Genomic DNA, 15,304 nt, shown 5'->3' with positions numbered 1-15,304 from the left:
GGCCTGTTTCTCAAAAAAATGAAACAGGCACTAGCAATGCTATCATGTAATGTGATTATATTTTTAAGTGAACCGTGATTCTCCCCTCACCTCCCATCCCATCGATATCCAGCGATTCGCTTCTGCCATGCCCTCCCATCCCATCAGTGTCCAGCGATTGATGTACATTACGTTGGAGTGCCCCTCTGCTTCTCCCCTCTCCTCTGCCCTCCCCTCCATGTCCAGCAATTCTTCCCTCACCTCCCCTCTATGTCCAGCGATTCTCCTCTGCTCAGCCCTCCCCTCACCTCCCATCCATATCCAGCGATTCGCTTCTGCCCTACCCTCCCATCAGTGTTCAGCGATTGATGTACATTACGTTGGAGTGTCCCTCTGCTTCTCCCCTCTCCCCTGCCCTCCCCTCCATGTCCAGCGATTCTTCCCTCACCTCCCCTCTATGTCCAGCGATTCTCCTCTGCCCTCCCCTCCGTGTCCCGCGATTCTCCCCTCGCCTCCCATCGATATCCAGCGATTCCCTTCTGCCCTGCCCTCCCATCAGTGTTCAGCGATTGATGTACATTACGTTGGAGTGCCCCTCTGCTTCTCCCCTCTCCCCTGCCCTCCCCTCCATGTCCAGCAATTCTTCCCTCACCTCCCCTCTATGTCCAGCGATTCTCCTCTGCCCAGCCCTCCCCTTTGTGTCCCGCGATTCTCCCCTCGCCTCCCATCCCATCGATATCCAGCGATTCGCTTCTGCCCTACCCTCCCATCAGTGTTCAGCGATTGATGTACATTACGTTGGAGTGTCCCTCTGCTTCTCCCCTCTCCCCTGCCCTCCCCTCCATGTCCAGCGATTCTTCCCTCACCTCCCCTCTATGTCCAGCGATTCTCCTCTGCCCAGCCCTCCCCTCACCTCCCATCCATATCCAGCGATTCGCTTCTGCCCTACCCTCCCATCAGTGTTCAGCGATTGATGTACATTACGTTTGAGTGTCCCTCTGCTTCTCCACTCTCCCCTGCCCTCCCCTCCATGTCCAGTGATTCTTCCCTCACCTCCCCTCTATGTCCAGCGATTCTCCTCTGCCCAGCCCTCCCCTCACCTCCCATCCCATCGATATCCAGCGATTCGCTTCTGCCCTACCCTCCCATCAGTGTTCAGCGATTGATGTACATTACGTTGGAGTGTCCCTCTGCTTCTCCCCTCTCCCCTGCCCTCCCCTCCATGTCCAGCAATTCTTCCCTCACCTCCCCTCTATGTCCAGCGATTCTCCTCTGCCCAGCCCTCCCCTCACCTCCCATCCATATCCAGCGATTCGCTTCTGCCCTACCCTCCCATCAGTGTTCAGCGATTGATGTACATTACGTTGGAGTGTCCCTCTGCTTCTCCCCTCTCCCCTGCCCTCCCCTCCATGTCCAGCGATTCTTCCCTCACCTCCCCTCTATGTCCAGCGATTCTCCTCTGCCCTCCCCTCCGTGTCCCGCGATTCTCCCCTCGCCTCCCATCCCATCGATATCCAGCGATTCCCTTCTGCCCTGCCCTCCCATCCATGTCCATCGATTCTCCCCTCCCCTCCATGGCCAGTGACTCTGTCCTTCCTGCCGCCCTGCCTGTAAGCCATCCATCTTACCTGAGGTTGCAGCGGCAGCAGGCTGGGCTCGCGTCGCCTCCTGCATTCCCTTGCCTTCCCTCTCAGTGTCTTGCCCTCCTCTGACGTCATTTCATTTTTATGCGAGGGCGGGACACAGAGGGAAGAGAACGCTGGAGGCGAGCTGACGTCAGCATGTTACAAACCCAGCCAGCCAGCCAGCCAGAGAAGCTGAGGTACAAATTATTATATAGATATATGCATATAATTCACACAACTACAAGTTTTTAAAAAATAAATTTGCACGTAAATGGTTTCTCTGCCCACGCTCCACCCCAGACTACACCAAACAGATATACTTTTATAAGTGACAGTACTATCCCCATGCGCACAGGACTTTTTTCTTTAGTTTTAATCTATCTGATGCTGTTTTAACTCTATATATTCTTTCATGGCTTCTCCTTTAATAGTGACCCATTCGAATGCAGTGCGGAACAGAAATTTTTACTTGAACCCTGCTAATTCATTCTTGACTTTCTCGCTTTCCTTCTTCCTGTGATAGTTTCTGGTACAGTTCTGTTCTGCAATACTATACATATCCCTGCCACAGTCTCTTATGATAAAGGATGTACTATTTTGTTAAGTCAAAAACTGCCTATTTGTTTACATTATATACACTCCTTTTTCCCTCTCATTGCTATTCACTAAAGGTCATTTTCCATTTTGTATGTGGGAAAAATGCTTAGCCAACAGGTCCCTAAGCCATGTGTGAATGCATATTATATATCTACTAGTAAAAGAGGCCTGTTTCTGAGCAAATGAAACGGGCGCTAGCAAGGTTTTCGTCGGCAACACCCCCCCCCCCCGCCAACCCCTTCGTTGTTGTGGCATTGCTCCGCCCTCAACATCATGACGTTTGACACGAGGGCGGGGCCCGTAGCGATTTCCCACCCCCCGCCTCCCTGCCTCCCTCCCTGCCAACCCCTTTGTTGTTCTGCCATTGCTCCGCCCTCGAGGGCGGGGCCCGGAGCGATTTTGGTGGCTTCACCACCACGAACCTTCGAACCTTTTTGAAGGAAGTCAGGGCTTGGTTTCACTGACGTCACTACCTTCAGAACGTTGAGGGCGAGTTTTATATATATAGATATCTCTATATACTCAACTGAGCCTAAGGGGCCTGTTGGCTCCTCTATTGCCCACTTGCTGAGCCCGGTGTGTACATCCTACAACGTGAGTTCAGACTGGATCCTGAACGACAGCAGTACATGCGAAAATGTTCTTACCTTGGAGATGCATCTAGTTTAATCACAGTTTTTTCCGGCAGTGAGTCTTGATTTAAGCGGGTGTCATCCTGTAAAATGAAAGGTCAAATCAGATGACAGGAATGTTTAACACAAATACTGAAAAAAAAAATAGATTTTTGTAAATAGAAATAAAAACTAAAAATTCCTCCTTCTCCTTTACACCCTCCACACGGCTCAAACAGTTCAATAATCCAGCAAAGTTATAGGGGAGCACAATGAGTTCTAGAAAGTGTGCATCTGAATGTATGCAAGCCCCTCTGGAATATTACAAACAAGTTTAGGCCACATTGGTTAATCTCAGATCAGAGGGATGAACCAAAAGCCTATAAAAAAAACATTTCTAAGGAACTTCCACAAAGTTAACATCATGCTATAAGCACCATTTTGGCTTTTCCCCAGGCTTTTGCTAGATATAAAGAGAAACCAGATGGTCAAATCAACATGAAGGACCATGAAGAATGCTGATCCAGTGATTGAATAAGATGGCTGAATATCTCCTAAGGATGGTGAAATGTAGTCAGAATGGCCAAGATTAAGGATTTGGGAAATACAGAATTTCAACCTTCAGATCGCCTAGAAGTTCAGATAAAGTTAAATCATTTTAATTTTTAGATGCCAAGGATCCATAAATCTTTACCTTGAAACCCAGGCCTCACACTAAGTGAAAAGAGAAAGAGAAGGGAGAAGCACAAAGGCAATTATTACCATGCTAAGGAACGGCACAGCCTGGTCATAGTGGTAGGTCTCCTTGTCTCCGAGCACGAGGTAGTGAGCTGCATTGATGATGACAAGTTTTAAATTCATCAGGGAATGCAGCAACCTGCAGAGAGCATCAGTGAGACACAGATAAGAAAATGAAAGACAGGGAAGTAAAGAAAACGGGAGTTAAGGGTAAAGTCAAGGTTGGAAAGCGAAAACATTTATTGGGACGAGATGAAATAAAGGGAGAAAAAGAAAAGAATATAGAAATATAAAAGAGAAAGATGATTATTACTAACAAATGCAAGGTGGTAAATTACAACAAGAGAAGAATTGAGGTTAAAGGAGAGCAGAAAGAATCAGCATGAAAGCAGGGAAATAAAGAAAAAAAAAAGTTACACAATGAAGGTGATCTATTATAATGCAATATGAGCCTGCTCCCCCCAAATATTCATATGTGAGAGTCAGTGGTTTTAAAACCACAGATTGCCGTGGGCTGAATCTAACCCAGATATTCAATGCTGAGGTCATGTCCAGGCACCAGCACTGAATATCCAAGTCAGTCATGGACCAGGAAGTTATGCAGGTGCCAGCCAACAACATTTTCACTTGTTCTCTTAGGTCCCTAGATACTTGCTGCCCTGTTCTACTACCTCCTAAGTGGGCATACTATGAATCTACCAGCATTTTCCTTCTAACTATAGAATGATTTACCGCCTCACCTCCGATTTGAAGAATTGTTTCCCAAATTTAAAGCCTTGCTAAAACCTATTATTTTGAAGAGACTTTTGGGCATATGCTTTCAATTTCTGATGCCTAGTTGTGGCATCGGTAAATATTTCAGTATTCTTTACTTCCCCCTTCCTGTTTGAGTGACTGTTTCTATCATGTCCATTTGTTGGCATTCCTTTCCATTTACTGTTTGTTTGAATATGGTTTTGTAAACCGCATGGACCAGTGTACCAGATAAGGCAGTATATCAAGTTTGATTAGCAAACTGGTCCTATCTGCCTAATTACCAATGCAGGCACTGGCACTGAATTTCGTTGGTGCCCACATAGCTGGCTCCCCCTTCTCCCCACAGACCCAACACTAACCACACGATGCCACAGTGGTCTGAGGGGATAGTCAGTGGTTTTGTGTGTCTAAGTGCTGCTAAACATCTGGGGACAGTCTGCTGAGCGGGATTTAAGTGGGCAGGACTTGTGGCAATGAACTGACCTATAGGAGAGGCCAGAGGGGGAATTGATGGTAAAGAAAGCTCCAGGGGTAGATGGATACACAGAAAAATTCTACAAGACGTTTCAGGGCCATCCTGTGAGGCCCTTGACATATCTGTATAATTCTGCAGGAAGGGACACAGCCCATTGACAAGTAATGAAATTGGCAAGGATTACAAGTACTCCAAAAGTAGGGAAAGATCCAATCTTTTGCAGATTGTATCAGCCCATATCTTTGTTAAGAGTGGATTTTATGTCGTTCACAAAAATACTAGCCAATAGACTCTTGTGCTATGTTCCTTGCTTGATACTTTCAGGTCAGGTGGGATTTGGGCCTTGGAGATGGGCGGCTGATAATATAAGGGCAAGTTGTTAATTTGAAGACCCAGTTACTGCATCAATTGTTAGTTTTGTCTGTGGATGCAGAGAAAGCATTTCATAAGGTGTACTGGCCTGATATGTTTAAAACTCTAGAGACGATGGGATTGCGGGAGACGTGTCTGGCATGGATCACTGAAATGTATAGGGATCTCCACGAATATATATGAGTCAAATAGGACTGAAAAATGAGCTTGCAGAGCTACTGTTAGTAATATGTAATTTATCCATAAAATCGAGTGTGGTACCGGAAGACTGGAGGGTGGCCAATATAACGCCGATTTTTTAAAAAGGTTCCAGAGGAGATCTGGGAAATTATAGACCGGTGAGTCTGACGTCGATGCTGGGCAAAATGGTACAGACTATTAAGAATAAAATTACAGAGCATATTCAAAAGCATGGATTAATGAGACAAAGTCAACATGGATTTAGTGAACGGAAATTTTGCCTCACCAATCTACTACATTTCTTTGAAGGGGTAAACAAACATGTGGATAAAGGTGAGCCAGTTGATTGTGTATCTGGATTTTCAGAAGGTATTTGACAAAGTATCTCATGAAAGACTCCAGAGGAAATTGGAGAGTCATGGGATAGGAGGTAGTGTTCTATTGTGGATTAAAAACTGGTTAAAAGATAGAAAACAGAGAGTAGGGTTAAATGGTCAGTATTCTCAATGGAGAAGGGTAGTTAGTGGGGTTCCCCAGGGGTCTGTGCTGGGACCGCTGCTTTTTAACATATTTATAAATGACCTAGAGATGGGAGTAACTAGTGAAGTAATTAAATTTGCTGATGACACAAAGTTATTCAAAGTCGTTAAATCGCGGGAGGATTGTGAAAAATTACAAGAGGACCTTACGAGACTGGGCGTCTAAATGGCTGATGATGTTTAATGTGAGCAAGTGCAAAGTGATGCATGTGGGAAAGAGGAACCCGGATCATAGCTACGTAATGCAAGGTTCCACGTTAGGAGTCACGGACCAAGAAAGGGATCTAGGTGTCGTTGTTGATGATACGTTTAAACCTTCTGCGGCTAAGAAAGCAAATAGAATGTTAGGTATTATTAGGAAAGGAATGGAAAACAAAAATGAGGATGTTATAATGCCTTTGTATTGCTCCATGGTGCGACCGCACCTCAAATATTGTGCTCAATTCTGGTCGCCGTATCTCAAAAAAGATATAGTGGAATTAGAAAAGGTGCAGAGAAGGGCAACGAAAATGAAAAAGGGGATGGGACAACTTCCCTATGAGGAAAGGCTAAAGCGGCTAGGGTTCTTCAGCTTGGAGAAAAGGCGGCTGAGGGGAGATATGATAGAGGTCTATAAAATAATGAGTGGAGTTGAACGGGTAGATGTGAAGCGTCTGCTCACACTTTCCAAAAATACTAGAACTAGGGGGCATGCGATGAAGCTACAATGTAGTAAATTTAAAACGAATCGGAGAAACTTTTTCTTTACTCAACGTGTAATTAAACTCTGGAATTCGTTGCCAGAGAATGTGGTAAAGGTAGTTAGCTTAGCGGAGTTTAAAAAAAGGTTTGGACAGCTTCCTAAAGGAAAAGTCCATAGACCGTTATTAAATGGACTTGGGGAAACTCCACTATTTCTGGGATAAGCAGTATAAAATGTTTTGTACTTTTTTGGGATCTTGCCAGGTATTTGTGATCTGGATTGGTTACTGTTGGAAACAGGATGCTGGGCTTGATGGACCTTTGGTCTTTCCCAGTATGTACTTATATACCTTCAGTCTGAAAAGAGGAACCAGAAAGGAGCGCCCGGAGCCTGCAAAGGCCTCTCCGGTACTATGTAAGCCACAATGAGCCTACAAATAGGTAGGAAAATGTGGGATACAAATGTAATAAATAAATAAATAAGGGATAGGAAGGATATACAAGGAGTAGAGATCACCAAGACTGAATATATTGCATTTTGCTGATATTTGCTCTGACCAGCCCATATACATTGCTATACCAGCCAACGTAAAGGAATTACAAAGTGTTTGGAAAAGCGTCAGGTTTTAAAACTAACATGTCAAAATAAGTAGGGTGGGTAGAGACTACTACTACTACTATAGATATTCGGTCTGGTTTCCCTTTTTGCTGGGTGAAGGCTCACATTAGGTATGTGGAAGTACAACTTCCATCGAATACAGAGGCATTGAACAAGCCCAATTATGCCCCACTACTGGATGTGCACTCAGCTAAATGAAGCTCCAGCTTTCCTGGATAGGGAGAATGGCACTGGTGAGTCGTCTCGTCACGGGAGGAGTGTGAAAGATTACAAGAGGACCTCATGAGACTGGGGGGGATTGGACATCCAAATGGCCGATGAAGTTCAACGTTGACAAGTGCAAAGTGATGCACGTGGGAAGGAGGAACCCGAATTACGGCTATGTCACGCAAGTATCCGCTTTAGGAATTACAGACTGAGAAAGGGATCTGGGAGTCATCGTGGATAGGACGTTGAAATCTTCCGCTCAATGTGCTGCGGCGGCCAAGAAGGCAAACAGAATGTTGAGTATTATTAGAAAAGGGATGGAAAACGAGCATGAGGATGTTATAATGCCGTTATATTGCTCCATGGTGCGACCGCACCTGGAGTACTGTGTTCAGTTCTGGTCGCCTCATCTCAAAAAAGATATAAAGGAATTGGAGAAGGTGCAGAGAAGGGCGATGAAAATGATAAGGGATGGGACGACTACCTTATGAGGAGAGGTTAAAAAGGCTAGGACTCTTTAGCCTGGAGAAAAGGCGGCTGAGGGGTGATATGATAGAGGTCTGCAAAATTTTGAGTGGGGTAGAGCGGAGAGATGCGAAGCGTTTGTTTACGCTTTCTAACAATAGAACTAGGGGACACAAGATGAAATTAGAATGTGGTAGGTTTAAAACAAATTGGAGAAAGTTTTTCTTTACTCAGAGCGTGGTTAGACTCTGGAACTCATTGGCAGAGAAGGTAGTGACGGCAGCTGGCCTTGCTGAGTTTAAAGGGGGTCTGGACAGATTCCTGAAGGAAAAGTCCATTGATCATTATTAAATTTTGGGATTTTGCCAGGTTCTTGGGGCCTGGATTGGCCGCTGTCGGAGATGGAGTGTTGGCCTTGATGGACCTTTGGTCTTTTCCCAGAATGCCAGTGCTTATGTGCCCAAGTTTTTATATTTGTTCCAGATGCATCCTATGGCTACTCCTAACGCTATATTTCAACTGATACACTGAAATATACTCAAATTTATATGGGGTAAGAAACCATCAAAGAGTAAGGAGCTGGGTTATGTTCTTGAACAAGAGGGATTAGCTGACCCAGTTTTTAAAATATATTATTTGGCAGCACAGTTTAAAGTGCTTATAGAGTGATATGTGGACCACCTGAAACATTGAATGGAAAAAAAGCAAGAAAGGAGCTGAGGATGGCTGCTTGGGAGAACAGATGTGGAGGAGGGGAAGAGAGATGAGAGACTGAGAGTATTTACAGGAGATTAATAGGGAGGGCGGGGGAGGAATTACAGAAAAAGTACTGAGACATTCTACAAGGAACACTAAATTCCCATCACAGACAATCCCAAATTCCCACCAGGTATGGGCCAAGGTGTGTTTAAATATTTATATCAGTTTCAAAATAGAAACAAAGCATTTTCAAAGAAATAACACAGAAAAGGAGGAATCAACATCATCACTAATTAAACAAATACATTTTCCAAGCCCACATCAAGAGAACTACATCGGATATAAATATAAAAAAAGAAAAAAAAATAACACCGTATGTAAGTATATCTATATCTACATATCCCTAATATATACTAATCACCATATAAGCCAATGTGTGTTTAAATCATGGGAAGCATAGGGATTACGACAAAAGAGGATAAAAGGAGGGATTATATGCTGAAGTTATACAAATGAAAGGAGGGAGGGGGAAGTAACACATGATATTAAGCCCCAGAGGGGAAGCAAGGCCAAATACCTGATGGAGTGGGAGGAAAATGTGGGACACCCTTTAAACAAACAGCAATGGGAACAGGTCTACGAGCAGTGGTGTGCTGGAGCAGGCTCTCACAGGCTCGCAAGAGCCGGTTGTTAAGGTTTTAAGAATTTTGGGAGCCGGTTGTTAAAGTAGGGCCCTCCTTGGCTACTTTAACAACTGGCTCCCAAAATGTGGGCTTGGGCCCCCTGCTGAATTCTCTTTTACTTTGCTGGTGGGGATGCCGAGCCCTGCCAGCCAAGTAAATAGACTGCTGCTGCTCCCCACTCCTTGTTTCCAGCTCTGAGCAGCAGGCTGGGACTTCTCCAGCATGTGTGAGAAGTTTCAGCATGCTGCTCAGAGCAAGACGTTGGGAGTGGTGGCAGTCCATTTATTGGCTGCAAGCAAAGGTATGCCTAGCGTGCGCGCACAAAGGGAGGGAGGAGAGAGAGGCAAGTGTTGCTCCCCCCCCCCCCGGCCGGCCACCCCTGGCCCTTCCAACTGCAGAGCTGGCTACGTCCAGAGAAAGAGCCTGTTGTTAAAAATTTACCAGTACACCCCTGTCTACGAGTATGTTAAAAACACTGATCCTACCTGTAATGATGGAGAATGGCTATAAAACTACTGCTTAGGTGGTATTATATGCCAGAACCTTTGCATAAGATGCACTCCAGTGGAAATGAGAGATGTCGGAAACAAATGTGGGAATAACGGCACATTTCTGCAAATATGGTGGGATTGCTCCAAAGTGCAAAACTAATGGGAGCACGTGAACAAAATGTTGAGTGAAATGGTGATGAAAGTCTTGCAAATCATGAAACTTATTTACTGAATCAGCCAATGGCTGAGATGTCTCACGTTGGGAATCAGTTAATTGGTTTGTGTGATGTGACTACAAGGATGACACTGACCGTGGCCTGGAGACAGGCTAAAGCCCATCACAATATGTCAAAATGAACCGAACTGGAAAGGGGCATCAATGTTTCCAGAAAAAGAGAAATAGGTTACATTGTAGATGGAAGGGGGGGTGGGGGATGATTTATGTTTCTACGTCGAGGTTTGGAAATTGTTATAGTATACTTCATAATTCTGATGAACTGAAACAACCACAGTACATTTGTAATATGAATGGAATTTTATAAATAAAAAGACCAGCTTGATCATCTAATCTGCCCCGTTATTCTGACCTACACTGCTAAGAATGTATCCCAGTTGCCAGCCACAGAAGCTTGAGTGTGTGCAGGGTATCACTCCTTATCCAAGTTTCTTCTTTTCCTTTTTTTTTTTTTTTTAATTGGTTCTCTACCATCCTGGATAGATGAGAATAAAATTTCCCATATTTAATCCAGCATTCAGTCTCCAACTCCTCCTTGTCATGTCTTACCAAAAATCTTTGCAATCATCAAAAGTTATCAAAATTAGTGAGGCTGTTGCCTGGACATCCCTGTTGCAGAGGTCCCTGGGGCTTTTCAGCCTGGTACCAGCTAGGTAGTTTGTGGCGAGATGTAGGCCACTCGGTCCAGTACAGCTTTTCTCTGGCCCATGGTCTCTTTTCTGCTCCTTTTGGATTTATCACAGTATGGTAAAGAAATTAACACAAGCAACTTGCTTTATATTTATTACTAGTAGAAAAGGCCCGTTTCAGGCACAAATGAAATGGGTGCTAGCAAGGTTTCCCCCCCCCCCCCCCCCCCGAGTTCCAGACCCCCCTCCCTCCATCCGAATTCCAGACCCCCTCTCCGAGTTTCAGACCCATCTCTCCCTCCCGCTCTCCAAGTTCCAGACCCCACCTCCCTGCCTCCCTCCGATTTGCAGAGCCCACCTCCCTGCCTTCCGATTTGTAGACCCCTCTCCCTCCGATTTCCAGACCCCCCCCCGGGAGTTCCTGACCCCCCTGTTGCGACCCTCTCGAGCCCCCTTCCCGCCTCCAAACCTCTCCTGCCGCCGTCACGTACCTGTGCTGGCGAGGGACCCCCGCCAGCCAAAGTCTCCTCTTCTCGGCTGCGCGGCGTGGAGGAATGACGTGATCAAGTTTGAATCAGTTTGTGCTCATGCGTCTGGCGCGCGCACACAAACAGATTCCAACTTGATCACGTCCCCCGAGTTTTCTGCGTAATGCGTCCAGTGACGTCAGCTGGGGCTTCGGAGCCCAAAGTTACGGACACAGGCAGCCAGGCTCAGAACGTTGGAGGTGAGTATTATTATATAGGAAATGCCACTAAAGCCAAGATACAAAGCTCAATTTTTTTCCATTGCACCAGAGAACTTACCTCACACCATAATCAACCACAACTGCCTCTTTAGCTGTGCCAGTGATTGCATCATGATGCTGAAATAGTCCCAGGTTGCGGCGGGCATCAGTTAACAGGGCATAATCAGAAAGCGGATATTTGCTGTCCATGCCAGCACGACGAGCATGATTAAGAGCCAGACTATACAGGATCTCTGCCCCTCTGCAAGAAATAATCCAGGAATAAATTAAGACAGCTATACCATTTGTGATCCCTCTATTCCTGCTCTTTTGCCCTAATTAAGTCCTCAATACTTTGCTGCTCTACCTCCCGGCCTTAAGTCCTACATGGGAACTGCTTCCCAGGCCAACCTTCTAGATCTGGACAAATTCTGACGGTAAAATATGGTTTTACCTGCAAATGTTCTTTCCTGAATTTCAACCAGACTCATCTAGAACAAACGGGTTTTGCCCCTCAGCCAGTAAATGGAGACAGACACTTATCCGTAAACCATGCCTTACAAAAAAGATCCCATACAGGTACTTGCTCTTCAGTATTCATGATACAAAGCAAATATTGATAACAACCCTCTCCTAACCCCCCCCCCCCACAAAGAGAGGATCCAGAGTCAGAGTCAACCATGAAAAAAACATAGAGACCCTGGACGATCCACTGGTGCATCAATATGTCTTGAACTGTGAGGAAAATTGCAACTAGAGCACAAGCTGAACAAATAACTAAAGTAGGACTCTGGACTGATCTGGTTGGACTCATGGAAAGAAAATTAGTAGGCAAGACCAAATTTTTCTTCCACCAGCCCAGTCCAAAACAAATGGGATGTATCAAAGCATCTGGACGAAATGAAGACACCCTTGCTCTAAGGGCTCCAACATCAAAGGCAGCATCTTCCCTAGTGTGTATATGCAGCCTATTAGTGTTTGGAAATGGAATGCAATGAAGACCATGTTTTGGCCCTTCAAATATCAGGCTGAATATCCTAAAGGCCCTTAGGAGGCATCTGACACTTGAGAATATAAGCCAACACCACTGTGTCTAAGTCAGTGATGGCGAACCTTTCAGAGACCGAGTGCCCAAACAGCAACCCAAAATCTAATTATTTATCGCAAAGTGCCAACAGGGCAATTTAACCTGAATAACAGATGCCGGTACTCATTATGGGCGGGGTCACCACATATGATTCCACCCCTATGATAGCCACACCCTTTACACCAGCCATGGCACATATAAACAGACATCATTGAAAATATACTAGTACAGGTGAGAAAAATATGATTTTTTTTCATTATAAATCATTTCTGTAAGCTGTTACAGCTCCAGTATACCCAGTGCAAAATAAGACAGAAGATATAAATTCTCAAATTGGACATATTCCAAACACTAAAATGAAAATAAAATGATTTTTTCTACCTTTGTTGTCTGGAGATTTTGTTTTTCTATCCATATTGGTCCTAGTCTCTGATTCTGCTGCTCTCTATCTGTTCTCTTAACTCCGTTTCCAGGGCTTCCTTCCTTCCTTCCCTCCCTCCCACGCACCCACCAGGCATCCCTCCCACCAAGCACCCCTCCCATCAGGCATCAGGCCTCCCTCCCAGCCTCCCACCAAGCAACAGGCATCCCACCCATCCAGCACCAGGCATCCCTTCCTCCCACCCACCAGGCATCCCTCCCACCAAGCACCAGGCATCACTCCCACCCTCCCACCAGGCATCAGGCCTCCCACCCAGCATCAGGCCTGCCCACCCCCCCTCCAAGCACCAGGGACCCCCCCCTCCGAAATTTAAAAGTCATACCTGGTCGGGGTTAAGGCGTCGTCGGCAGTGAAAAGCGCAGGCTTGGCGCACCTTCAGCCTTCCCTTCTGTCTCTCAAGCGCTGGTCCCTCCCTGATTATGCCGTTAACTGAGCCAGCGCTTTTCACTGCCACTGCCGCCTTAACCCCGACCAGGTATGACTTTTAAATTTCGGAGGGGGGGACCCTGGTGCTCGGAGGGAGGGCGGGCGGGCGACCTGGTGCTCGGGCAGCCTGGTGCTGGGTGAGTGGGAGGGAGGGAGGCCTGATTGGCTAAGGCGACGGCGCGTGTGCCAACAGAGAGGGCTCTGTGTTCCCTCTCTGGCAAGCGTGCCATAGGTTCACCATCACTGGTCTAAGTCAACATGCAATAGTAGACTCTGCAGCAGCTTAATCTTTTTTAGTACCTCAGAGCAGCACAAATAAGTGGTCTGACCTACGGAATTCATTGGTCATTTCCTGATATCTTAACAATGTTCTACATAGATCTAAAAGATTAAGATGACAAAAAAAAGTCATTACCACAATCTTCTTTCTGAAAGGATGGCATGGCAATGAGGGGCATAATCGAATGGGGCTCCCAAGTTTTTCTGAGGACGTCCTCGCAGGACGTCCCCATGAAGGGGCGGGGAAACTCGTATTATCGAAACAAGATGGGCGGCCATCTTTCGTTTCAATAATACGGTCGGGGACGCCCAAATCTCAACATTTAGGTCGACCTTAGAGATGGTGGTCCCCGATTTTCAGCGATAATGGAAACCGAGGATGCCTATCTCAGGAACGACCAAATCCAAGTCATTTGGTCGTGGGAGAAGCCAGCATTCATAGTGCACTGGTCCCTCTCACATGCCAGAACACCAACCGGACACCCTAGAGGGCACTGCTGTGGACTTCAGAAAAAGCTCCCAGGTGCATAGCTCCCTTACCTTGTGTGCTGAGCCCCCCAACCCCCCCCCCCCCAAAAAAAAAAATAAAATCCACTCCCCACAACTGTACACCACTACCATAGCCCTTAGGGATGAAGGGGGACACCTACATGTGGGTACAGTGGGTTTGTGGTGGGTTTTGTAGGGCTCACATTTACCACCAGAAGTGTAACAGGTAGGGGGGGATGGGCCTGGGTCCGTCTGCCTGAAGTGCACTGCACACACTAAGAACTGCTCCAGGGACCTGCATACTGCTGTCATGGAGCTGGGTATGACATTTGAGGCTGGCATAGAGGCTGGAAAAAATGTTTTTTAAGTTTTTTTTATTAGGGTGGGAGGGGGCTGGTGACCACTGGGGGAGTAAGAGGAGGTCTTCACCGATTCCCTCCGGTGGTCATCTGGTCAGTTCGGGCACCTTTTTGAGGCTTGGTCACAAGAAAAAAATGGACCAAGTCAGCCAAGTGCTCGTCAGGGACGACCTTCTTTTTTCCATTATCGGCCGAGGACGCCCATGTGTTAAGCACGCCCCAGTCCCGCCTTCGCTACACTGCCAACAAACCCCCGTGAACTTTGGTCGTCCCCACAACGGAAAGCAGTTGAGGGCACCCAAAATCGGCTTTCGATTATGCCGATTTGGGAGACCCTGAGAGAAGGACACCCATCTCCCGATTTGTGTCGGAAGATGGGCGCCCTTCTCTTTCGAAAATAAGCCTGATTGTCACCTTCTGATTGACAAGTCTGACACCACTTTCGGAAGAAAGGAGGGAACTGGTTGAATAGAGACCTTGCTTCAGTAAAATGCAAAAAGGGACAAGATATGGCTGGAGTTATTCTGAAACTTGCTTTGCTGAACAGATGGCAACCAGGGTCACTATCTTTTGTGCGAGATCCATCAAGGTTGCCATCTTCAAAGGTTCAAAGTGTGGAGAACTGAGAGTACGAAAACCAAATTGTTCCATGCTGGGTCTCCCTTGTTATCCATAACATTAGGGGTGTCTACCCTATTGCAGAGCATGGAGCAGCAGGGTTAAACGTCTGACGATGAGAATTCAAACCCATTGCTCCATAAGCTTTCCACTGGCTGAAAAATAGTGATATGTTGGCATTCTGACTTATTGACATAAGGAGAAATTAGGTCTCACCCAATAATTTTCTTTTCATTAGCCCTTCCCACTATTCCAGAACCTGTGGAATAGTTGTGTCCATCAACCAGCAGGTGGAG

The 15,304-nt window shown here is 46.2% G+C and overlaps 1 protein-coding gene across 1 annotated transcript in view; it reads right to left on the bottom strand.

Moving 5' to 3' along the window:
• The window catches only part of MAN2A2 (mannosidase alpha class 2A member 2), a 137,610-nt gene that overhangs the window by 45,767 nt on the left and 76,539 nt on the right, over positions 1-15,304 (bottom strand). Inside the window, 3 exon segments of the mRNA XM_030189654.1 lie at positions 2,849-2,916; positions 3,575-3,689; positions 11,388-11,570. Coding sequence (XP_030045514.1) covers positions 2,849-2,916; positions 3,575-3,689; positions 11,388-11,570 — 366 coding nt within the window.

The sequence above is a fragment of the Microcaecilia unicolor genome, chromosome 1 (genome assembly GCF_901765095.1).
Source record: "Microcaecilia unicolor chromosome 1, aMicUni1.1, whole genome shotgun sequence".
Classification (NCBI taxonomy): Eukaryota; Metazoa; Chordata; class Amphibia; order Gymnophiona; family Siphonopidae; genus Microcaecilia; species Microcaecilia unicolor.
The sequence above is the reverse complement of the archived record's forward strand: the minus strand, read 5'-3'. Positions and strand labels throughout refer to the sequence as shown.